The 26,917-nt window shown below is 45.5% G+C and overlaps 1 protein-coding gene across 1 annotated transcript in view; it reads left to right on the top strand.

The window, feature by feature from the left end:
- The window catches only part of phactr1 (phosphatase and actin regulator 1), a 550,549-nt gene that overhangs the window by 413,869 nt on the left and 109,763 nt on the right, over window positions 1-26,917 (top strand). The window contains exon 6 of the mRNA XM_078200644.1: window positions 22,497-22,723. Within this exon, the coding sequence (XP_078056770.1) occupies window positions 22,497-22,723 (227 nt within the window). The remainder of the gene's footprint in view (window positions 1-22,496; window positions 22,724-26,917) is intronic.

Raw genomic sequence — 26,917 nt, 5'->3', positions numbered from 1 at the left:
GGGTCCTGGAGCAGAACCCCACGATCTATTTTGAAGCTAGACGAGACCCAACAATTTTTCTATTTTGGCATAAATGTGAGGAAAAGATGTTTCACTCCAGGAAAAATTCCACTGACAAAGTAGGGGTCTTTTATAGTAAAGCAAACTTTATTTAACAACACGGTTTAAATATAACTCTAACAAATGAATTAGCTTAACCATTAACAGTTGAACATTATTTAAAAATGAAAGAAAGCAACTTTACTTTCCAGCTAATAATTGTTACATTTCTAAATAAGCCCCATTCATGCATACCTCAAATGCGCTTTTCAATAAATATAGTTAGCAAATCAGGCATACTTGCTATAAATTGTGCTAACAGTCTCAAAGCTTTCAAAAAGATTTCGTGGAAAACGAGTGAGTTCTCAGGAACAGCCTGCACATGCCTCTGATGATAGCCAGACCCCAGCTAAAATGGATTGCTTTCTGCTCTCGAACCTAGCTCCTCCCATTACCACGTCAGCACCTGATTGATAATATATGACCCTTTCAATCATCCTAATCAAAAACTCAAGTGGAAAACAAAAATCCATCAGCTCTATACTAAGTTAACACTACATGGCTAAAATAAGTAATTATCCTGCTCTTCCAGCATCTGCATCCCTTCCAGACTCCCAACATGGGAGCTGCATTCCATCCAGACATACCAATTGCTTGTAGAATAAAGCTGATTTTTTAAACATTCCATTTAAACATAAAAAATGTATATATAACAATTGCACTACTATCATCACAATACAAAGATAGGTAGGAAAGCAAGTTCTGAGGAGGATCCAAAAGGATATCAATAGGTTAATGACTGGGCAAACATTTGGCAAAAATAGTATAATATGTGAAAATGTGAGGTTGTTCACTCAGATTACAAAGGGATCAGAGTGTCTTTGTCCATGAACAAAAAGTTAGCATGGAGGTACAGCACAAAGTGAGATCACACTTAGAATACTGCATTTTGGTTTGGGCTGCTTCCTTGTGGGATGTAGTTACATAAGAGGCACTAAATTGATTAACAAAGAACAATACAGCACAGGAACAGGCCCTTCGGCCCACTAAGCCCGTGCCGCTCCCTGGTCCAAACTAGACCATTCTTTTGTATCCCTCCATTCCCACTCCGTTCATTTGGCTATCTAGATAAGTCTTAAACGTTCCCAGTATGTCCGCCTCCACCACCTTGCCCGGCAGCGCATTCCAGGCCCCCACCACCCTCTGTGTAAAATACGTCCTTCTAATATCCGTGGTAAACCTCCCCCCACCCCCCCCCCCCCCCCCACACCCCCTCACCTTGAACCGATGACCCCTCGTGAACGTCACCACCGACCTGGGACAAAGTTTCCCACCGTTCACCCTATCTATGCCTTTTATAATTTTATACACCTCTATTAGGTCACCCCTCATCCTCCGTCTTTCCAGTGAGAACAGCCCCGGTTTACCCAATCTCTCCTCATAACTAAGGCCTTCCATACCAGGCAACATCCTGGTAAACCTCCTCTGCACTCTCTCTAACGCCTCCACGTCCTTCTGGTAGTGTGGCGGCCAGAACTGGGCACAGTATTCCAAATGCTGCCAAACCAACGTTCTATACAACTGCAACATCAGACCCCAACTTTTATACTCTATGCCCCGTCCTATAAAGGCAAGCATGCCATATGCCTTATTCACTACCTTCTTCACCTGTGACGTCACCTTCAAGGATCTGTGGACTTGCACACCCAGGTCCCTCTGCGTATCTACACCCTTTATGGTTCTGCCATTTATCGTATAGCTCCCCTCTACGTTAGTTCTACCAAAATGCATCACTTCGCATTGATCAGGATTGAACTCCATCTGCCATTTCTTTGCCCAAATTTCCAGCCTATCTATATCCTTCTGTAGCCTCTGACAATGTTCCTCACTATCTGCAAGTTCAGCCATTTTTGTGTCGTCCGCAAACTTACTGATCACCCCAGTTACACCTTCTTCCAGATCGTTTATATAAATCACAAACAGCAGAGGTCCCAATACAGAGCCCTGCGGAACACCACTAGTCACAGGCCTCCAGCCGGAAAAAGACCCTTCCACTACCACCCTCTGTCTTCTGTGACCAAGCCAGTTCTCCACCCATCTCACCACCTCCCCCTTTATCCCATGAGATCCAATCTTTTGCACCAACCTACCATGAGGGACTTTGTCAAACGCGTTCCTGGAATTAAGACAATTTCTTATAAGGAAGAGTTCAGGTTGGGCCTGTTTGAAGCCTATAAGATCTGATTGAAACCTATAAGATCCTGGGAGGACTTTACAGCGAAGAACCTGAGAGGATGTTTCCTCTTATAAAGGAATCCTGAACTGTGGTGGGGGACTGGTCATAGTTTCAAAATAAGGGTTCTCCCATTTATCATGAATTCTTTCTTTTTTTCGGAGGGATGTTAATCTTTGGAATTCACTACCCCAGAGAGTAATTGTGGCTTGGTCGTTGAATATGTTAAAGGCTAGTCTTAGACACATCAAATTGGCCATGATCATATTGAATGGTTCACGGGATTAAATGACCACCTTCTGCTGCTGTTTCTTAAGTCCTTATGTTAACACAGGCTGTAACCTCCCATGCCAAGTTAAAACTATATGAAGCCAGACCTCCTATAGCTGCTTGAGATCAGCTTCCAAGGCCACCTGCAATTATTTCCTTGAAAGTCGACAACCTTCCACCAGTTATGTTGCATCTCCTGGGGCAAAGCTTCAGGTGCTATCTGTGTGGAGTTGAACCTTTTACCTATGTCTGCATGGATTTCCTCCAGGTGCTCCGGTTTCCTCCCACACTCAAAAGATGTGCAGGTTAGATGGATTGGCCATGCTAAATTAGAACATAGAACAGTACAGCACAGAACAGGCCTTTCGGCCCACGATGTTGTGCTGAGCTTTGTCTGAAACCCAGATCAAGCTATTTCCTCCCTATCATCCCGAAGTACTCCATGTGCCTATCCAATAGCTTCTTAAATGTTCCTAAAGTTTCTGACTCCACTATCCCTGCAGGCAGTCCGTTCCACACCCCAACCACTCTCTGCGTAAACAACCTACCTCGGACATCCTTCCTATATCTCCCACCATGAACCCTATAGTTATGCCCCCTAGTTACTGCTCCATTCACCCGAGGAAATAGTCTTTGAACGTTCACTCTATCTATCCCCCTCATCATCTTATAAACCTCTATCAAGTCTCCTCTCAACCTCCTCCGCTCCAAAGAGAAAAGCCCAAGTTCCCTCAACCTTTCCTCATAAGACCTACCCTCCAAACCAGGCAGCATCCTGATAAATCTCCTTTGCACTCTTTCCAGTGTCTCCACATCCTTCTTGTAGTGAGGTGACCAGAACTGCACACAATATTCCAAATGTGGTCTCACCAAGGTCTTGTACAGTTGCAGCATAACCCCACGGCTCTTAAACTCAAACCCCCTGTTAATGAACGCCAACACACTATAGGCCTTCTTCACGGCTCTATCCACTTGAGTGGCAACCTTCAGAGATCTATGGATATGAACCCCAAGATCTCTCTGTTCCTCCACATTCTTCAGAACCCTGCCTTTGACCCTGTAATCCACATTTAAATTTGTCCTACAGAAATGAATCACCTCACATTTGTCAGGGTTAAACTCCATTTGCCATTTTTCAGCCCAGCTCTGCATCCTATCTATATCTCTTTGCAGCCTACAACAGCCCTCCACCTCATCCACTACTCCACCAATCTTGGTGTCATCAGCAAATTTACTGATCCACCCTTCAGCCCCCTCCTCCAAGTCATTTATAAAAATGACAAATAGCAGAGGACCAAGCACTGATCTCTGTGGCACTCCGCTGGTAACCGGTTTCCAGTCCGAAAATTTTCCATCCACCACCACCCTCTGTCTTCTGTTAGGTAGCCAGTTACCTATCCAATCGGCCAAACTTCCCTTTATCCCACACATCCTTACTTTCTTCATAAGCCGACCATGGGGGACTTTATCAAACGCCTTACTAAAATCCATGTATATGACATCAACTGCACTACCTTCATCTACACACTTAGTTACCTCCTCAAAAACTTCTATCAAATTTGTGAGGCAAGACTTGCCCTTCACAAATCCATGCTGACTATCCCGGATTAAGCTGCATCTTTCTAAATGGTCGTAAATCCTATCCCTAAGGACCTTTTCCATCAACTTACCGACCACCGAAGTAAGACTAACCGGCCTATAATTACCAGGGTCATTTCTATTCCCTTTCTTAAACAGAGGAACCACATTCGCCACTCTCCAGTCCTCTGGCACCACCCCCGTGGACAGTGAGGACGCAAAGATCAATTCCAAAGGCTCTGCTATCTCATCCCTTGCCTCCCAAAGAATCCTGGGATATATTTCATCAGGCCCAGGGGACTTATCAACTTTCAGTTTATTCAAAATTGCTAGTACATCTTCCCTCCGAACATCTACTTCCTCCAGCCTATCAGCCTGTGACACCTTCTCTTCCTCAAAAACATGGCCCCTCTCCTTGGTGAACACCGATGAAAAGTATTCATTCATCACCTCTCCTATCTCTTCTGACTCCATGCACAAATTCCCACTGCCGTCCTTGACCAGCCCCAGCCTCACCCTGGTCATTCTTTTATTCCTCACATAAGAGTAAAAAGCCTTGGCGTTTTCCTTGATCCGACCCGCCAAGGACTTCTCATGCCCCCTCCTAGCTCTCCTCAGCCCCTTTTTCAGCTCATTTCTTGCTAACTTGTAACCCTCCATCGAGCCAACTGAACCTTGTTTTCTCAACCTAACATACGCTTCCTTCTTCCTCTTGACAAGACATTCCACCTCCTTTGTGAACCATGGTTCCCTCACTCGGCCATTTCCTCTCTGCCTGGCAGGGACATACCTATCAAGGACACGCAGTATTTGTTCCTTGAAAAAGTTCCACTTATCATTAGTGCCTTTCCCTGACAATTTTTGTTTCCATCCTATGCTTCCTAATTCCCACCTGATTGCATCATAATTACCTCTCCCCCAATTGTAAACTATGCTCTGCCGTATGGCTCTCTCCCTCTCCATTGCAATAACAAAAGACACCGAATTGTGGTCACTATCTCCAAAGTGCTCTCCCACAACCAAATCCAACACTTGGCCCGGCTCATTTCCCATTACCAAATCCAATGTGGCCCCACCTCTTGTCGGCTTATCCACATATTGTGTCAGGAACCCCCTGACACAATTGTCCCTTTTGACCCTTAGTGATGAAGGGGTTAGCAGGGAAAATGCGTGGGGTTATGGGGATAAGACCTAGGTAAGATTATTGTCGGGGCAACTTGATGGGCCTAATTGTTTCCTTCTACACTGTGGGGATTCTCTGATTCTAGAATTGGGTGCGCAACAATGTGCCACCTGCGTGGCAACTAAGTGGAATCTGCAACTGTTTCTGTGCAGCAGCAAAATTTAGTATTGAATTTAATAGTTTCCGGGGCTTTGAAAACCCAGCAGGTCAAGGGAGCTAAGGGCTTCCAGATGGAGCAAAGAAATTACATTTCAAGTGTTATTTGTGTTCTGAGAGGAGCGTTGCTGCAGTTTCTAAAGAAATCTGCTGCCACAGTCTCTCATCCCCACTGTGCACAAAGAACAAAGAAAATTACAGCACAGGAACAGGCCCTTCGGCCCTACAAGCCTGCACCGACCATGCTGCCTGACTTAACTAAAACTCCCTCAGCTTCCAGGGACCATATCCCTCTATTCCCATCTCATTCATGTACTTGTCAAGACGCCCCTTAAAAGTCACTACCGTATCCGCTTCCACTACCTCCCTCGGCAACGAGTTCCAGGCACCCACTACTCTCTGTGTAAAAAATCTGCCTCGTATATCTCTTTTAAAACTTGCACCTTAAACCTATGCTCCCTAGTAATTGACTCTTCCACCCTGGGAAAAAGCTTCTGACTATCCACTCTGTCCATGCCTCGCATAATCTTGTAGACTTCTATCAGGTCTCCCCTCAACCTCCGTCGCTCCAGTGAGAACAAACCAAGTTTCTCCAACCTCTCCTCATAGCTAATGCCCTCCATACCAGGCAACATCCTGGTAAATCTTTTCTGTACCCTCTCCAAAGCCTCCACATCCTGCTCCACAAGGAGGCCATTCCCACAGGCTGTACAGCAAATAGTCTGTGGGAATCCCAATGCCCCACTGAATGGGGCATAGGCCAAAAATCAAGATTTCCGACAGGCGTCAAGGCAATTGGGATTTATCCAAAGCACCCCGCTGGCCCCGATTGGGTTACCTCACATCACAGGTGACTACCCGATAATGTATGCGAACTCACTAATTGTAATACAAATGGGGTTTGATGGCCCATTCACCAGAACCTCGCCATGCACCTGGCCCCGCAGCAGGAACTAAACCAGGTGAGCTTTGGTGCCGCTAATCACTTCCACCCCCGGTAAAAAAGGGCAGCCTCCCTCTCCCCACACCATTCAAATCACAGGTTAAACACCCTTCCCCCCACACCACACAGGCATGAGGGTGACCCGAGCCTCCACAGCCCCCTCAGGACCCCCACTCACTTCCCCCTTCGGCCATGCACCTTGGCAGTGCTAACATTTCACTGCTTCTTGGCATCCTCTCCTGACACCTTGGCCCTGAAGTGGGGTCAAGGAGGTAGGTCCAGTGCCCCTTTGCCACTGTCAGCTGCAGAACAAGAGTCCCTCAAGGGTTCTGGGAGTTGGATGGGCTCAGGCTGGTCAAGGGTTTGACCTCACCACTCTCCCCGTGGGGGTGTCTCATGGCTGGACTGCCCCGTCTAGCCCTGGCAGACCTGAAGGTCACTCCTGGCATGGTTATTTCATGATGAGGAGCTGCTGGTGACTGGGGTAAACACAGTAAGGAGTCTAACAACACCAGGTTAAAGTCCAACAGGTTTATTTGGTAGCAAACGCCACTCGCTTTCGGAACGCTGCTCCTCCTACCAATCGGCCCAGTGCGGCCTATCTATAAAGCTGCAACATGACTTATCAAAGAAGGTTCACCAGGGTGTTGTCTGGTCTCAAGGGTGTTGGCTCTGAGGAGAGGTTGAATAAACTAGGATTGTTTTTACTGGAAAGATGCAGGCTGAGGGGCAAACTGATAGAGGTATACACATTTATGAGAGGCTGAGACAGATTGGATAGTCAGAGGCTTTTCCCCAGGGTGGTACTGTTAATTACAAGGGGGCACAGGTTCAAGGTGAGAGGGGGAATGTTTAAGAGAGATGTGTGGGGGCAAGTTTTTCATGCAGAGAGCGGTTGGTCCCTGGAACGCATTTCCAGAGTGGTGGAAGCAGGCACATTAGCAACATTTAAGAGACATCTGGATGGGTACACGAATAGGGAGGGAATAGAGGGATATGGACTTGAATATTTGATGAGTACTTGTTATTGGTTAAAAATGAATGCTGCTGAAATACCCATGGAGGGGGAGATGGTAGAGGCAATGGATGGGTGAAAGTTTATAGGTAAGATGTACTGAAAAATCTGACTATACTTAAGAGTGGATAAGTCACCTGTTCTGCATAGTTACATCCAGTTTCTATTGGAAATGGGGACGGAGATATCAAAAGTGTTTGCCATAATCATCCATACCTACGATGGAGGTGCCAGAGGATTGCTGTGTGGCAAATGTGACACCCTTATTCAAGAAAGAGTTTAACGACTTCCTCTAATTATAGGCTGTTGAGTTTAACATCAAATTTTGCATACAATAATCAAGGAAATAATTAACAGGTATTTGGAGAGGTTTGAACCAATTAAGGACAGCCAGCACAGATTTGTAAAAGAACTATAATGAGATCCTGCTTGATCATGCTTGACTATCATAATTTGATCTTTTGGAAAAGTAATAGAAAGTTGATGAAGGGAATGCAATGGGTGTTGTTTGCATGGATTTTAAGAATGCCTTTGACAAAGTACCTCATAAAATATTAGATACCAAAACTGAAGCTTATGGTCAGTGTCATCTTGAATATAAAATTTGGCTGAAAGACAGAAAACAGCAAGTTATGGAAAATGGTTGTATTTCAGACTGGAGGATGGTATACAATGGTGCTCTCATGTGTCAGTTCCAGGATCACTGCTTTTTAATAAATATAAATGACATGGTACCTGGAATCCAGAGTAAAATTTTAAAATGTGCTGATGATACTAAAGTTGGAGGTATGGCACACAGTGAGGATGGTACCAATTAACTGCAACAGGACATGACATAGGCTGGCAAAAAGGGCAGACATCTGGCCGATGGAATTTAATATAGAGAAGTATGAGATGCATTGTGGCAGTATTTGAAACAAAGAACAAAGAAAAGGAAAGTACAGCACTGGAACAGGTCCTTTGGCTCTCAAAGCAAGTGCTGATTTTGATGCTCTCACTAAACTAAAAAAACCTTCTGTCTATATCCCTCTATTCCCTCCCTGTTCATGTACCCATCCAGATGCCTCTTAAATGTTGCTAATGTACCTGCTTCCACCACGTCCTCTGGCAGCGCATTCCAGGTACCCATCGCTCTCTGCTTAAAAAATGTCCCCCGCACATCTCCCTTAAGCTTTCCCCCTGTCACCTTGAACCTGTGCCCCTTATAATTGACACTTCCACCCTGGGAAAAAGCCTCTGATTATCCACCCTGACTATTTTGTAAACCTCTATCAGGTCTCCTGTCAGCCTCCATCTTTCCAATAAAAACAATGATTGTTTATTCATCCTCTCCTCATAGCCAATGCCCTCAAGACCAAGCAACATCCTGGTGAACCTTCTTTGCACTCTCTTCAAAGTTTCCACATCCTTCTGTTTGTGGGGCGACCAGAACTGTGTGCGAAAGTCCAAATGTAGCATAACCAAGGTTTTATATGGCTGCAACATGATTTGCCAACTCTTTACTCAATGCCCCGGCCGATGGGAGGAGGCACAGTGGTTAGCACTGCTGCCTCACAGCACCAGTGACCGGGTTCGATCCCCGGCTTGGGTGACTGTGTGGAGTTTTCACATTGGCCATGATGGACTGCGAAACATTACTGAAAGGAAAGACAGTGGACAGGCAATGGCAGGCATTTAAAGAATGAATAGGTGAATGCCAGAAGTTGTTTATTCCTGTTTAGTGCAAGAGTGGTAAGGGAATTGTGGCCAAACCATGTCTTTCAAGGAAAATTAGAGTTAGTATCAGATTCAAGGAAGAAGCATACAAATTGGCAAGAAAAGGCCTGAGGATTGGGAGCAGTTTAAAATTCAGCAAAGGAGGACCAAGGGATTGATTAAGAAGGGAAAAATAGAGTATGAAAGTAAGCTAATAGGGAACAGGGAACTGTAAAAGTCAGGTATGTAAAAAGAAAAAGATTGACAAAAACAAATGTGGACCCTTGCAGTCAGAAACGGGAGAATTCATAATGGGAAATAAAGAAATGGCCGAGGAATAAATTTGTATTTTTTATTCATGTCTTCCTTTGTGAAGATTGAAGCAATGTGCCAGAAGTCCTGAGAGAAACAACTTTTAGTGAGGAGCTGAAGGAAATGGTTTTGGGGAAATTGATGGGATTGAAGTGGATAAATCTCCAGCACCTGACAATCTTCATCCCAGAGTACTAAAGGAAGTGGCCCTGGAAACAGTAGGTGCATTGGTGGTTATTTTCCAAAATTCTTTGGACTCTGGACTGGTTCCTACAGATTGAAGGATAGCTAATGTAAACCGCTAGTCAAAAAGGGAGGGAGAGAAAAAGGCGGGAACTATAGACCAGTGAGCCTAATGTCAGTACTAGAGAAGTTGCGAGAGTCCATTATCAAGGATTTCATAACTCAGCTTTTGGAAGACAGTAGTCTTCAGACAAAGCTGATCAAACAAAGTCAGCATATGTTTACAAAAGGGAAATCATGCTTGACGAATCCAGCAGAGGGCAGCAGAGCGGCAGAGCTGATTGGCTGTTGACGTGAAAATCTACATCTTTGGCCAAGTCAGCTTTTCCAGAAAGGAGTCCTGAACAAGACACCCTTGGATTTTCAAGTGGGCACAACTATCCAGCAGAGGGCACAACTATCCAGCAGAGGGCAGAAGAGTGGTGATGCTGATTGGCTGTTGATGTGAAAATCTGCATCTTTGCCCAAGTCAAAGCAATGTCTCCTGGGAAGTAGAAGATCTGGTGAAGCCCGAAACACTACAATAAAAAAAAACAATAGTGTTTCTCTTCCTCCTCTTCTAACCACAAAAGGGGCACTATGGTGAAAGGTAAAAGCTTCTTGGCCTTTGGCTGAGATCAAATGTAGTTTTGCTGTGCTGCACTTGGTTGAAGTCATGAGGCTTCATTTGAAGTAATTTTTTAAAGTGGCATCTAGGGCTTTTGGCTAAGATGCAAATGAGATCAAGCCTTGCAGGAGGTGCAATGCCTGCTCCAATCAGCTTGGGTCATGTAGATCACATCCAAGACACGAAGTGGCCAGCCTGTCTTGTCAGTTTGGATCTAGAATGTCTCACTTTGTTGAGACTTTGAATTGGACTTTGGATTGAATTGGATATTAAAAATTTTTTTAGGAAGTTAAAAGCAAGTTATTGTCTTGCCTTGCTGCAGTAGTAGCGGACACAAGGAAAAGAGCTGATTGGTAAGTAGAAGGAATCCCTCCAGTGCAGAAGGAGGCCATTCAACCCATCAAGTTTGCTCTGACTACAATCTCACCCAGGCCCTATTCCCATATCCGCACAGAATTACCCTGCTAGTCCCCCTGACACTAGGATCAATTTAGCATGGCCAATTAACCTAACCCGCACATCTTTGGACTGTGGGAGGAAACCGGAGCACCCGGAGGAAACCCACGCAGACAGAGGGAGAATGCAAACTCCACACAGACAGTCACCCGAGGCCAGAATTGAACCTGGGTCCCTGGCGCTGTGAGGCAGCAATGCTAACTACTGTGCCACTGTGCTGTTCGGTCTGGTAAATATTTAATAATTTTATCACTAGTAGTCTCAGAGATAATTTCTGTGGTTTATAGTTTATAAAGGTTATATTTGGTAGTAACGAGGAGCAGGAAAGAAGAGCCCTGGAGAATTGGATATAATCTGAAACAAAACATCTTTCAAAAGTTTAATTTAAAGGGAAATTACATGACAGGAAAGCTCCAAACTGTGGTTTGCTCCTCTTGCTCCATCAGGCAGGCTGGGGACAGTTCCAGTCCCCCGGGTCAGCATGTGTGCAGGAAGTGTCGCCAGCTACAGCTCCTGGAAGCTCGAGTTTCAGAGCTGGAGCGGTGGCTGGGGACACTGTGAAGCATCCGCGAGGCAGAGCAAATCATGGCTAGCACATGTAGAGAGATGGTCACACCGCAGCCTCAGTCTCCGCAGGCAGGAAGAGAATGGGTGATCACCAGACAGAGCAAAAGAGCAGGTAGTGCAGGAATTTCCTGTAACCATTCTCTTGCAAGACAGTTATACTGTTTTAGATACTGTTGAGGGGAATGACCTCTTAGGGGAAAGCAGCAGCAGCCAAACTCATTGCACCATGATTGGTTCTGCTGCAGAGGGGAGGGGTAAAAAGTTTGCCAGTGCAATAGTTATAGGGGACTCGATTGTAAGGGGAATAGACAGGCGTTTCTGTGGCTGCAAACGAGATTCCAGGATGGTATGTTGCCTCCCTGGTGCTAGGGTCAAGGATGTCTCGGAGCAGTTGCAGGACATCCTGGAGGGGGAGGGCGAACAGCCAGTGGTCGTGGTGCATATCGGTACAAATGATATAGGTATAAAGGTCCAAAAAGGGAGCTAGGAAGAAAGTTAAGAAATCAGACTCAAAGGCAGTGATCTCAGGACTACTACCGGTGCCACGTGCTAGTAAGAGATGAAATGACAGGATATATCGGATGAATACGTGGCTGAAGAGATGTTGTCAGAGGGAGGGTTTCTGATTCCTGGGGCATTGGGACTGGTTCTGGGGGAGGTGGGACTTGTACAAATTGGATGGGTTATACCTGGGCAAGACTGAGACTGATGTCACAGGGGAATGTTTGCAAGAGCGGTTAGGGAGGGTTTAAATTAATATGCCGGGGAATGGGAACCTATGTAAGGAGTCAGAGAAGGAGGGAGCAAGGACAAAAACAAAAGGTAGAAAAGGGAATTAGAAAAAATGATAGGCAGAGAAACCAAGGACAAAATTCAAACAAGGCTACAGAGAAAAATATAGGGGGCGAGACAAACAATGCTCAAAAGTCAAGCTTAAAGCTCTGTGCCTTAATGCGCAGAGCATTTGCAATAAAGTGGATGAACTAATCACGCAGATAGATGTAAATGGGTACAATATTGGGACTACGGAGACACGGCTGCAGGGTGACCAGGGATAGGAACTGAATTTTCCAGGGTATTCAGTATTTAGGAAGGACAGGCATAAAGGAAAAGATGTTGGAGTGACATGACTAGTTAAAGAGGAAATTAACACAATAGTGAGAAAGCTCTGACAATGTGGAGACTGTATGGGTAGAGTTGAGAAATACCAAGGGGCAAAAAACATTAGTGGGTGCCATATATAGACCCCCAAACTGCAGTGGAGATGTTGGGAATGGTATTCAATATGAAATTATAGATGCATGTGATAAGGGAATATCGGTGATCATAGTTGATTTTAATCTGCACATAGACTGGGCAAATCAAATGAGCCACAATGCTGCAGAGAAGGAACTCCTGCAGTGTGTATGGGATGATTTTCTTGACCCATATGTGGAGGAACCAACTAGAGAGCAGGCCATCTTAGACTGGGTACTATGTAATGAGAAGGGAATCATTGCCAATCTAGCTGTGCAATACCCCTTGGGGATGAGCGACCATAACATAATAAAATCTTTTATCAAGATGGAGAGTGAAGTAGTTGATTTGGAGACTAGTTGATTTGGAATCTTAATAAAGGAAACTATGAAGATATGAGGCATTTGTTGGCCTTGATAAATTGGGGAGAGTTACTTAAAGGGATGACAGAGGATAGGCAATGATAAACATTCAAGGACCACATGGGGAAACTGCAACAACTGTTTATTCCTATCTGGCACAAAAGCAAAATGGGTAAGAGGGCCAATCCATGGCTTACAAAGAAAATTAGAGATAGTATCTGATCCAAGAAAGAAGCATACAGATTGGCCAAGAAAAATAATAGGTCTGAGGATTGGGAGCAGTAGAACTCAGCAAAGAAGGACCAAGGAATTGATTAAGAAGGGGAAAATACAGTACAGAAGTAAGCTTGCAGGGAACATAAAGACTGACACTAAGAATTTCTATAGATACGTGAAGAGAAAGAGGTTGGTGAAGACAAATGTAGGTCTCCTACAGACAGAAACAAGGAAATGTATAATAGGGGACAAAGAAATGGCTGAGCAACTGAATACATACTTTGGTTCTGTCTTCACAAAAGAGGACACAAATCAGATACCAGAAATGTTGGAGAATGCAAGATTTAGTGAGAGGGACGAACTGAGGGAGATCAATATTAGTAGAGAAATGGTGCTGGGAAAATTGATGGGATTGAAGGTGGATAAATCCCCAGGGCCTGATAATCTACATCCCAGAGTACGTAAGGAAGTGGCTCTAGAAATACTGGGTGTCTTGGTGGTCATCTTCCTGGATGCTGGAACAGTTCCTGCAGATTGGAGGGTAGCTAATGTCACTCCAATATTCAAAAAGGGAAGTAGAGAGAAGACAGGGAATTAGAGACCAGTAAGCATAACATCGATAGTGGGGAAAAGTCTCGAATCCATTATCAAGGACTTTATAGTGAGCATTTAGAAAGCAATCGCAGTATCAGACAGTCAGCATGGATTTATGAAGGTGAAATCATGCTTGACAAATCTGTTGGAATTCCTTGAAGATGTAACTAGTAGAGTTGACAAGGTGGAGCAAGTCGATGTAGCATATTTGGGCTTTCAGAAAGCGTTTGACAAAGTCCTACATAAGAGATTATTGGACAAGATTAAAGCACATGGAATTGGGGTAAGTGTATTGAGATGGATATAAAACTGGTTGGCAGAGAGGAAACAAAGAGTAGGAATTAATGGGTCCTTTTCAAATTGGCAGGTAGTAACTAGGGGGGTGTCACAGGGATCAATGCTGGGACCCCAGCTATTCAGAATATATATTAATGAATTGGATGAGGGAACAAAATATAACATCTCAAAGTTTGCAGATGATACCAAGTTGGCTGGGAAGGTGAACTGTGATGAGGATGCAGAGATCCTTCAGCATGATCTGGACAGGTTGGGTGAGTGGGCAATTCAATGGAAGATGCAATATAACTTGGATAAATGTGAGGTTATTCACTTTGGAAGCAAAAACAAGAAGACAGTTTACTACCTGAATGACTATAAATTGGGAGAGAGGAGTGTGCAGTGGGACCTGGGTGTCCTTGTGCACCAGTCGCTGAAGGTAAGCATGCAGGTGCAGCGGGCGGTAAAGAATGCAAATGGTATGTTGGCCTTCATTGCAAGAGGTTTCGAATACAGGAGCAGGAATATGTTGTTACAATTATACAGGGCCTTGGTGAGGCCACACCTAGAATATTGTGTGCGGTTTTGGTCTCCTTTTCTGAGGAAGGATGTTCTTGCTCTTGAGAAAGTGCAGCGAAGGTTTACCAGGCTGATTCCAGGGATGGCAGGACTGATGTATAAGGAGAGATTGATTAGGTCAGAATTGTTTTCGCTGGAGTTCAGATGAATGAAGGAGGATCTCAGAGACTTATAAAATTCTAACAGGACTAGACAGCGTAGATGCAGGGAGGATGTTCCTGATGGTGGGGGTGTCCAGAACCAGGGGTCACAGTCTGAGGATACAGGGTAAACCATTTAGGACGGAGATGTGGAGACATTTCTTCACCCAAAGGGTGGTGAACCTATGGAATTCATTACCATAGGAAGTAGTTGGTGCCAAAACATTGAATGTATTCAAGAGGCGGTTAAATATAGCACTTGGGGCGAATGGGATCAAAGGTTATGGGGAGAAAGCAGGATTAGGCTACTGAGTTAGACAATCAGCCATGATTGTGATGAATGGCGGAGCAGGCTTGAAGGGCTGAATGGCCTCCTCCTACTCCTATTTCCTATGTTTCTATGAATCTATTGTAATTCTTTGAGAATGTAAACTAGCAGAGTTGACTGAGGAGAACCAGTGGATGTGGTTTGTTTAGACTTTCAAAAGGCTTTTGACAAGGTCTCACATAACAGACTACTATGTAAAGATAAAGCGCATGAGATTGCAGGTAATGACTTAAGATGGTTAGAAAACTGGTCCACAGATAGGAAGCAAAGAGTTCACAAAAATGGGTCTTTTTCTGATTGGCAGTCAGTGACTAGTGGGGTTCCACAGGGATCTGTGCTCGGTCCCCAACTGTTCACATTATATATTAATGATTTGGAAGAGGAAACCGAATGTATTATATCCAAATTTGCAGATGATACAAAGTTAAGTGGGAGGGTGAGCTGTGAGGAGGATGCAAAGATGCTACAGTGTGATTTTGACAGGCTGAGTGAGCAGGCATATTCATGGCAGATGTAGTATAAGGTGGATAAACGTGGATCAGTTGCTGAAAGTAAGCCCACAGGTACAGCAGGCAGTAAAGAAGGCGAATGGTATGTTGGCCTTCATAGCGAGAGGATTTGAGTATAGGAATAGGGATGTTTTTCTGCAATTGTATCGGGCTTTGATGAGACAACACCTGGAGTATTGTGTGTAGTTTTGGTGTCCTTATCTGAGGAAGGATGTCCTTTCTATAGAGAGAGTTCAACAAAGGTTTATCAGGCTGTTTTCTGGGATGGCAGGTCTGTCATATGAGGAGAGACTAAGTCTAAGTAGACGTAATTCTATAATTAGGATTATATTCACTGGAGTTTAAAAAAGTGAGAGGGGACCTCATCGATATTTATAAAATTCTAACGGGGTTAGACAGAATAGATTCAGAAAGAATGTCCCCAATGGTCAGGGAATCCAGAACTAGGGGTCATAGTTTGAGGATAAAGGATAAACATTTTAGAACTGAAGTGAGGAGAAATTTCTTCACCCAGATGTGTGGAATCCACGACCACAGAACACAGTTGAGGCCAAAACGTTGTCAGATTTCAAGAAGGAATTAGATATAGCTCTAGAGGCTAAAGGGATCAAGGGATATGGGGAGGAAGGGGGAAATCAGAATATTGAATTCAATGATCAACTATGAACAGAGAACATAGAAAAAAATACAGCACAAACAGGCCCTTCGGCCCACAGGTTGCGCCGGTCATGTCCCCAACTACCTAGGCTTATATATAGGCTTATCTATAACCCTCAATCCTATTAAGTTCCATGTACTCATCCAAAAGTCTCTTAAAATTTGCCTCCACCACCACTGACGGCAGCCGATTCCACTCACCCACCACCCTCTGAGTGAAAAACTTACCCCTGACATCTCCTCTGTACCTACTCCCCAGCACCTTAAACCTATGTCCTCTCGTAGCAGCCATTTCAGCCCTGGGAAAAAGCCTCCGAGAATCCACCCGATCTATACCTCTCAGCATCTTATACACCTCTATCAGGTCACCTCTCATCCTTCGTCTCTCCAAGGAGAAAAGACCGAGCTCCCTCAACCTATCCTACCAATCCAGGCAACATCCTTGTAAATCTTCTCTGCACCCTTTCAATAATTTCCACATCCCTCCTGTAATGAGGCGACCACAACTGAGCACAGTACTCCAAGTGGGGTCTGACGAGGGTCTTATAAAGCTGCATCATTATCTCCCGACTCCTAAACTCAATCCCTCGATTGATGAAGGCCAGCACGCCATACGCCTTCTTAACCACCTCCTCTACCTGCGAGGCCGATTTAAGAGTCCGATGGACCCGGACCCCAAGGTCCTTCTGATCCTCTGAGAGTCTTACCCTTGATATTATACTCCTTCATCCCATTTGGTCTGCCAAAATGGACCACTACACACTTATCCAGGTTGAAGTCCATCTGCCACTTCTCCGCCCAGTCTTGCATCCTATCTATGTCACGCTGCAGCTTCTGACATCCCTCCAAACTATCCACAACACCACCAACCTTCGTGTCGTCGGCAAACTTACCAACCCATCCCTCCACTTCCTCATCCAGGTCATTTATGAAAATGACAAACATCAAGGGTCCCAGAACAGATCCCTGGGGCACTCCACTGGTGACCGACCTCCATTCAGAAAAAGACCCATCTACAAACACTCTCTGCCTTCTGCAGGCAAGCCAGTTCTGGATCCACAAGGCAACAGCCCCTTGGATCCCATGCCCTTTCACTTTCTTGAGAAGTCTTGCATGGGGGCCCTTATCGAATGCCTTGCTGAAGTTCATGTAAACCACATCTACCGCTTTTCCTTTGTCAATGTGTTTAGTCACATTTTCAAAGAACTCCACCAGGCTCGTAAGGCACGATTTGCCTTTGACAAAGCCGTGCTGACTACTTTTGAGCATACTAAACTTCTCTAAATATTCATAAATCCTGTCCCTCAGGATCCTCTCCATGAACTTACCAACCACTGAGGTTAGACTCACCGGTCAGTAATTTCCTGGGCTATCCCTATTCCCTTTCTTGAATATAGGAACCACATCCACAATCCTCCAATCCTCCGGAACCTCTCCTGTCTCCATCAACGACGCAAAGATCATTGCCAGAGGCTCTGTAATCTCTTCCCTCACCTCCCACAGTACCCTGGGGTACATCCCATCCGGTCCCGGCGACTTATCGATCTTGATGGTATTCAAAATTTCCAACACATCCTCTTTCTTAATGTCCACATACTCAATCTTTTCAGTCCGCTGCAATCCTGTAGTACAACCACCCAGGTCTTTTTCCACTGTGAATACCGAGGTAAAGTATTCATTAAGCACCTCTGCTATTTCTTCCGGTTCTGTACATACTTTCTCACCTTCACATTTTATAGGTCCCATTCTTTCACATCTCATCCTTTTACTCTTCACATATTTATAGAACACCTTAGGGTTCTCCTTAATCTTACCTGCCAAGGCCTTCTCGTGACCCCTTCTGGCTCTCCTAATTTCTTTCTTAAGTCCCTTCCGACAAGCAATATACTCATCTAGATCCCTATCATCGCCTAGCTCTCTAAACCTTTTGTACACTTTCCTTTTCTTTTTGACTAGGTTCAGCGCAGCTTTCGTGCACCATGGTTCCCGTAACCTACCAAAACCTCCCTGTCTCATCGGAACGTTGTCATGCAGAACTCCAAACAAACATTCCTTGAAAATCTGCCACCTTACTTCGGTACTTTTCCTCGAGAATACCTCCTTCCAATTTACGCCTCTAATCTCCTGCCTGATGGCTTCATATTTCCCCTTACTCCAGATAAACACTTTCCTAGCTTGCCTGATCCTATCTCTTTCCAATGCTAGCGTAAAGGAGATGGAGTTATGATCACTATCCCCAAGATGCTCCCCCACTGAGAGATCCGACACCTGTCCAGGCTCATTAGCCAGTACCAGATCGAGTACAGCCTCTCCTCTTGTAGGCTTATCCACATGCTGTGTCAGGAAACCCTCCTGAACACACCTAACAAACTCCTCCCCATCCAAACCCCTTCCCCTCGGGATATTCCAATCAATGTTTGGGAAATTAAAGTCTCCCATCACGACAACCCTATTATTACTACATCTCTCCAGGATCTGTTTCCCGATCTGCTCCTCTACATCCCTGTTACTATTGGGCGGCCTGTAGAAAACACCCAGCAAAGTTATCGACCCCTTCCCGCTCCGAACTTCCACCCACAGGGACTCCGCAGACAATCCCCCCACAGCTTCCACCTTCTCTACAGCTGTGACACTATCCCTGATCAGCAGTGCCACCCCCCCCCCTCTTTTGCCTCCCTCTCTGTCCTTCCTGAAACATCTGAAACCCGGCACCTGAAGTATCCAGTCCTGCCCGTGTCCCCAAGTCTCCGTAATTGCCACCACATCACACTTCCAAGCATCAATCCACACTCTTAGCTCATCCACTTTATTCACTACACTCCTGGCGTTAAAATAGACACATCTCAAACCTTTGGTCTGAGCTCTCCCCTTCTCCATCACCCGTCTATTCTCCCTCTTACACTGTCTACAATCCTTCTCTATTTGCGGGCTAACCTCCTCGCTCTCAGTCACCTCATCACGATTCCCTCCCCCCAACCTTTCTAGTTTAAAGTCTCCCCAGTAGCCTTAGCCAACCTTCCTGCCAGGATATTGGTCCCCCTGGGATTCAAGTGCCACCCGTCTTTTTTGTACAGGTCACACCTGCCCCTAAAGAGGTCCCAATGATCCAGGAACTTGAATCCCTGCCCCCTGCTCCAATCCCTCAGCCACACATTCATCCTCCACCTCACTTCATTCCTGCTCTCACTTTCCCGTGGCACAGGCAGCAATCCTGAGATTACTACCTTTGCGTTCCTCCTTCCCAACTGTCTACCTAACTCCCTATATTCTCTTTTCATGACCCCTTCCCTCTTCCTACCTATGTCAGCGGTACCAATATGTACCACGACCTCTGGCTCCTCTCCCTCCCACCTCAGGATTTCTTGGACGCAATCAGAGACATCCCGGATCCTGGCACCAGGGATCAAAATGATCAACTATGATCAAAATGAATGGTGGAGTAGGCTCAAGGAGCCGAATGGCCTACTCAAAGAACAAAGAAAACTACATCACAGGAACAGGCCCTTCGGCCCTCCAAGCCTGCACCGATCATGCTGCCCAACTTAACTAAAAACCCCTACCCTTCCAGGGACCACATTCCTCTATTCCTATCCTACTCATATATTTGTCAAGAGGCCACTTAAAAGCCAATACCATATCCACTTCCACTAGCCCCCCACGCCGCCCCCCCCCCCCCCCCCCCCCACCCCACCCCGGCAGCGAGTTCCAGGCACCCATCACCCTCTGTGTAAAATATCCGCCTCGTACATCTTCTTTAAACCTTGCCCCTTGCACCTTAAACCTGTGCCCTCTAGTAATTGACTCTTCCACCCTGGGAAAAAGCTTCTGACTATCCACTCTGTCCATGCCTCTCATAATCTTGTAGACTTCTATCAGGTCTCCCCTCGATCTCCGTTATTTCAGTGAGAACAAACCAAGTTTCTCCAACCTCTCCTCATAGCTAATGCCCTCCATACCAAGCAACATCCTGGTAAATCTTTTCTGTACCCTCTCCAAAGCCTCCACATCTTTCTGCTAGTGTGGCGACCAGAATTGAACACTATATTCCAAGTGCAGCCTAACTAAGGTTCTCTAAAGTTACAATATGACTTGCCAATTTTTAAACTTAATGCCCCAGCATTAATGAAGGCAAGCATGCCGCATGCCTTCTTGACTACCTTCTCCACCTGCGTTGCCACTTTCAGTGACCTGTACACCCAGATCCCTTTGCCTATCAATACTCTTAAGGGTTCTGCTCCTTCTTCTCGTTTCTATGTTTCTCGCCTCTCATGATATTGCAGGCTGCGTTTTCGGCAAAACCTGGAAAGGGCAAGAGACTGATTTAAATACTAATGACATCCTTATCATGTCATTAACGAGCCTGGGATGCAATTTCCAGCCTCATTTACCAATTCCACCTCATGCAGCTAGGTTGACGTAGACATATATATTATTTTGTCCTCTGCCCAGAGAAGTTCCAGTCTCCTCAATCTCTCCTCATAAAACAATCCCGTCGCCCCACTGATTAATCTGGTGAAGCTCTGTTGCACTCCCTCTATTGTAAGTATGTCCTTCCTTAGTTTTGGGGACCAAAACTATGCAAGGTACTCCAGTTAAGGTCTCACCAAGGACTTATACAACTGCAGCAAGACATCTTTACTCCCGTACTCCAATCACTTTCTAATGATGGTCAACACACCAGTTGCCTTCCTAATTGCCACACTTACATGCCAATTTTTATTGAGTCATGAACAAGGACACCCACCCTATGGACATTGGCACTTTCCAAACTTTCACCATTGAAGAAAAATCCTATCCTCTGTTTTTTCTACCAAAGTGAATATCTTCACCCTTATTCACATTATATTCCACCTGCCATGTTCTAACCCATTTACTTGACCTGCCCAAGTCCTCTTGAAGCCTCCTTGTATCCTCTCATAACTTACGTGACCACCCAGTTCTATGAGAACTCCCTCATTCTTCTGAGCTCCAGTGAATACAATCCTAACCGACTCAATCTCTCTTCATATGTCAGTCCCACCAAACCAAGAATCAGTCTGGTAAACCTCAGATAAGGAGACAAAAACTGCACAACATATTCCAGGTGTGGCCTCACCAAGGCTTTATCTAATTGCATTAAGAAATCAAAATTCCTGTACTCAAATCCTCTCGCTATGAAGGCCAACATACCATTTACCTTTTTTACTGCCTGCTGAATCTGTATGCTTACCTTCAGGGACTGGTGTACAAGAACACCCAGGTGTCAATGCACATTCCCCTCTCCTAATTTTTGGCCATTTAAATAGTAATCTGCCTTCCTGTTTTTGCTACCAAAGTGGCTATTATATTGCATCAGCCAATTATTTGCCCATTCACTCAGCTTGTCCAAAATCACACTGAAGGATCTCTGCATCCTCCTCACAGTTCACAGCTATAAGGAGAGCCTGGACAAACTGGGGTTATTTTCTCTGAAGTGGTGGAGACTGAGGGGAGACCCAATAGAAGTCTGTAAAATTATGAGAGGCGTAGATAGGCTTGACAGTCAGAATCTTTTTCCCAGAGTTGAAATGTCTAATACTAGGGGGTATGCACTTAAGGTGAGAGGGGGAAAATTCAAAGGAGATGTGAGGGGCAAGTTTTTTACACAGACTACCCCCAATCCCATGTGCTTTAATCTCTTATGTGGTACTTTGTCGAAAGTCTTCTGAAAGTCCAAATAAAACACATCCACTGGCTCCCCCTCATCAACTCTACTAGTTACGTCCTCGAAGAATTTCAGTAGATTTGTCAAGCATGATTTCCCTTTCATAAATCCATGCTGATTCTGTCCAATCTGTTTTCTGTTTTCCAAGTGTTTTGCTATAAAATCTTTGTTTTATGTTTCATGTTTATAGCCCTCATCTTCTCTAAATCTACCTTAATAATCCCTTTGTAATTTTAAAGGCATCTACAGACCACTTCTCAGTCTTTTCTCTTTTGGAGAAAACATCCCCAACCTGTTAAATCTCCCCATACCATCTCCGATCTGTATCATCCATGTTTTTTTTTTCATTTTAAGTGCTTCTGGTTACTTTTGCAATATGAAGACCAGAATTGTGTACAGTATTCTGAAGTGTGATCCATATAAGTTTAACATAACTTCTCTGCTTTTAAATGCTATTCTTCAGATATACATGTACAAATAGTGGCATTGAGAATCCGGTACTTTAACATTCAGTTTAATATCATTTAATTTAACATTAAGATAATTGCACTGAATAGAATTTAGGGTGATTCTCACCTTTGTATAACACTACTTTTTTCTCTTTAATCGTTTCTGGTAGTTCAGGACTGCATACTGGAGAAAGTGGAACAAAACCAGGAAAAAGCAATACACCTGACATTCGGCAAGTGCCAACCGTAGTGATTGAGTATGATGATGACAAAGAAAATGTGCCTAGTGAATCAGACTATGAGGATACTTTCAGTATGAATGGGGAAGAGGATGAGGAGGATGATGGTGATAACGACGACGACGATGATGATGATGATGAAGATAGTTTTTTCACAAGTATGAACAAGTAGTATTAAGATGTCAACGCCTTAATTTGCAAACACTATAGAAAATCAAAATTGATGTCAAATTAATCACCAGTAGTCAGGCCTCAATCTGTGTTTTTGAGGCTTGACTCACTAGCGATCATTTTGTTGAAACAAGAGACATGTTGCCAAAGCTTTTTGTCTTGCACCACCAGGGCAAACACAAGACTGCCAAATTTCAAACGATCATATAACACTTTATATTGCCAGGCAGGAGCAGATATACAATGGAACACGCCATGCTAGGCAATCCTAGACTCAATGTTTAGTCTGTTCTGAAGTAGGTGATCTCAGTTTGTGTCCCAAGTAACATTCACGCCATACAAGTGCTAAGCAATGACCATCTCCAACAAGAAAATCTAACCATTGCCCCAAGACATTCATTGGCGTTACCATCACTGAATCCCCCACTATCAACATCCTCGGCGTTAACATTGACCAGAAACTAAACTGAACTAGCTACATAAACACTATGGGTACGAGAGCACATCACAGATTAGAAATCCTGTGGCAAGTAACGAATCTTCTGACTCTCCAAAACCTGTCTACAATCTACCAGGCATGAGTTAGGAGTCTGATGGAATACTCTCCCATTGCCTGGATGAGTGCAGGTCCAACAACAGAAAAGTTGAGACCATGCAGGACAAAGCAGCCTGCTTGAATGGCATCCCTTCCACAAACATCCACTCCCTCTATTACCAATGCACAGTAGCAGTAGTATGTATCATTTACAAAATGCACTGCAGGAGCACAGAACAAAGAAAATTACAGCACAGGAACAGGCCCTTCAGCCCTCCAAGCCTGCACCAACCATGCTCCCTGACTGAACTAAAACCCTTACCGTTCCGGGGACCATATCCCTCTATTCCCATCCTATTCATGTATTTGTCCAGACGCCCCTTAAAACTCACTATCGTATCTGCTTTCACTACCTCCCCCAGCAGCGAGTTCCAGGCACCATCTGTGTAAAAAAACTTGCTTCATACATCTCCTTTAAACCTTGCCGCTCGCACTTTAAACCTATGCCCCCAAGTAATTGACTCTTCCACCCTGGGAAAAAGCTTCTGACTACCCACTCTGTCCATGCCCCTCATAATCTTGTAGACTTATATCAGGTCGCCCCTCAACCTCCGTCGTTCCAGTGAGAACAAACCAAGTTTCTCCAACCTCCCCTCAAAGCTAATGCCCTCTATGTCAGGCAACATCCCAGTAAATCTTTGCTGTACCCTTTCCAAAGCCTCCACATCCTTCTGGTGTGGCGACCAGAATTGAACACTATATTCCAAGTGCGGCCACACTAAGGTTCTATAAAACTGCAACGTGACTTGCCAATTCTTAAACTCAGTGCCCTGGCCAATGAAGGCAAGCATGCCATATGCCTTCTTGACTACCTTCTCCACCTACATTGCCACTTCCAGTGACCTATGTACCTGTACACCCAGATCCCTCTGCCCATCAATAATCTTAAGAGTTCTGCCATTTACTGTATATTTCCTATCTTTATTAAACCTCAGGAACCTAAGGAACCCACTAAGATTCCTTAGACAGCACCTTTCAAACCCACAACCACTACCATTTGGAAGAAAAAGGACAGCAGATACATGGGAGCACCACCACCTGAAAGTTCACTTCCAAGCCATTCAACATCCTGAATTGGAAATATATTGCTGTTCCTTCAGTGTTGGTGGGTCAAATTGCTGGAGCTTTCCCTCTAACAGCACAGTAGGTGTACCTACAACATGTGGGTTGCAGCAGTTCAAGAAGGCAGCTCACCACCACCTACTCGAGGACAATTGGGGTGGGCAATTAAACTGGCCTAGCCAGTGCACCCACATCCCTTGAATGAATGAAAGAAACTTGAACCCATGATAGCATTCCTCCCATTAATAGCATGTAGAGTCCCATCTGCTTATTAATTATACAGCTTCTATCCAATCGGAGTAAACTTACCAATCAATCAGCACCCTTTTCTCCTGTAGTATAAATTGTTGCACTCATTTGAAATTTGGCTTTCTTGTGTTTGTCCTGTTGAGTCCAAGACAGAAAGCTTTAACATAATGTATCACGTTTCAGCAAAGTTCTGTTCTATTAATCATTTTCTTTATTCAGAAATAAAAACATTGGGCGGAACTTTCCCAAAACATTTCTCAGTGAGGAAAATGGGGTGAACTGTGCCGGTCTCTCAGGTGCACTCTGAATCGCAATCCTTTGACACGCAGTGCAATGAAGGAGCCTCCATGCAGATCACACCATCATGGAGGCTCCAAGTGTGTGACTCGCCCAAAGTGGCTGCAGCTGTTTGCCGTTCAACAGGGGGAGCTGCATTTAATCACTCCCATTGTGGTCACAGCCAGTCACGTCAGGAAGATGGAACCACACAGAGCAGCCCTGTGCTTCACCGAAGGAGAGCTGGGAAGGCAATATTCTTTTCCCCAAGATGGACGATGACACTGGAGTCAGGCCAGCAGTGCGGCCTGAGAAGTGGTGGCAATGGCAGTCAGTGCCCACACACTGACAGGGAGGACTGGCGCCCAGTGCAGCAAGAAAATCAACAACCTCGTTTAGACAGCAAGACTGAGTGTCCATCCCTTCCTGGCATCAGTCCCGTCCATCACACCTGGACTGTCCACATTGATCCACTCCCTGATCCACTCCCAGCGGCCTTCCAGCACCCGACCCGCTAAAACCTTCCTCCAACTGCTCTGGCACTACCCTGTCACAACCCCTGCCTCTCAAGACATGGTCCCAACATATGCCACCCGATTGTCCAACACCCCCGACTCCCCATGCCCTTCCAGCCATCAGGCTTTCAATCCCCCCTTTTGTCTACACAGGAAAAGATAGGAGATAACAGGAGGTAGTGGGAGAAGACCAACAGTGGATTTCTCAGGCTGTGTCCCCTGACTCCCTTCGAGGGGCAAGCTGCGGAGCTCTCGGGAGGCAGCTGAGAGAGCTGTGACTGACAACCAGGTTAGCATGTGCCACAGATGTGAGGAGCCACAAAACCTTCATTCATCTGACCTTTCTCAAGTAAGTTGCAAGCTACTCAGATACTTGTCCCTCCCCTGCACTGAACTATGTGTCTTCTTTTGCAGGAGATGAACCTGATGAGACCAGGCCATCAGGACTTGGCATTCCCACTGTGAACCTCCGCGCCCCCATTGACACCTCGGGGGAAAGCTCCGAGGAAACCTCCACTGACAAATCCGAAGAAAGCACCGACCAGTCGACACAGCATCACCATCTACCAGCACATACAATCACCATGGTGAAAAATGTTAGCAGTGAGGCGTCTAGGACACTTTCTGGTGCGCACACATAGCCTTAGATGCACATCGGGTGGGGGCAGAAAGATCTGAGGGCTTGGGCAGGCGGAGATCTGACAGAGTCAAGGAGACAGCTGGCCCCAGCCAATTGCCGAGCTACTAGAATCAGTTCTGCCGAAGCTGCTGGAGATGCAGAGGCAGAACCAAGGATTGCAGGAGGGCGTGTCAGTGACATTTCTGCAACAACAGGGCCGCTTGGATGGGTCCCACAACCTTCTCGGTGCAGGAGATAGTGCCGGCATTGTGTGGCAGCCAGGCCAACACTGCAAGGGTGTTGATCACAGTGGAAAGCCTAGTAATGGTAGCCATGGGTGACGGGGTCCAAGGCATAGCCAAGTTTTGGAGGACCATTGCAGAGGGCCCCGGGAGCATGCTCAAGACACAGCGGGCCATGGCTGCAGACTTCCAGAGCATGGCCCAGTCATAGCGAACTACCGCTGAGGGGCCCCAGAGCTTGGGCCAGTCTCAGAGGGCCATCGCTGAGGGCTCGCACACCATGGTGCAGATGCAGTTTGGCCTCCAGGACTGACAACACAGAGTGATGCAGAGATTTCTGGAGCTCATTCCACCTGCCGCTTTGGCCCATGGAGTGTCCCATGCCCATGAGCACCCCGAAGGAGGTGGAAGGGCTGGAACCCATGACATGGCCTTCCAACCTGGAGATTCAGGCCATCCCCAGCCCTTCCGAATACCCCCATCCTGATACCGTTGAATCTCACGGGCAAGAGGGTAAAAACGGTGACACAGCTACATGCGTGACACCTGAAAGTTGATCCTCCAGAATCCTGGATCCTCCAGGTCCTGGCCACCAAGGGAATGCCTTTCAAAGGCATCACAGC

The sequence above is a fragment of the Mustelus asterias genome, chromosome 2 (assembly GCF_964213995.1).
Source record: "Mustelus asterias chromosome 2, sMusAst1.hap1.1, whole genome shotgun sequence".
NCBI classification, from domain to species: Eukaryota; Metazoa; Chordata; class Chondrichthyes; order Carcharhiniformes; family Triakidae; genus Mustelus; species Mustelus asterias.
Note: the sequence above shows the minus strand (reverse complement) of the source record. Positions and strands in the feature narration are given on the sequence as shown.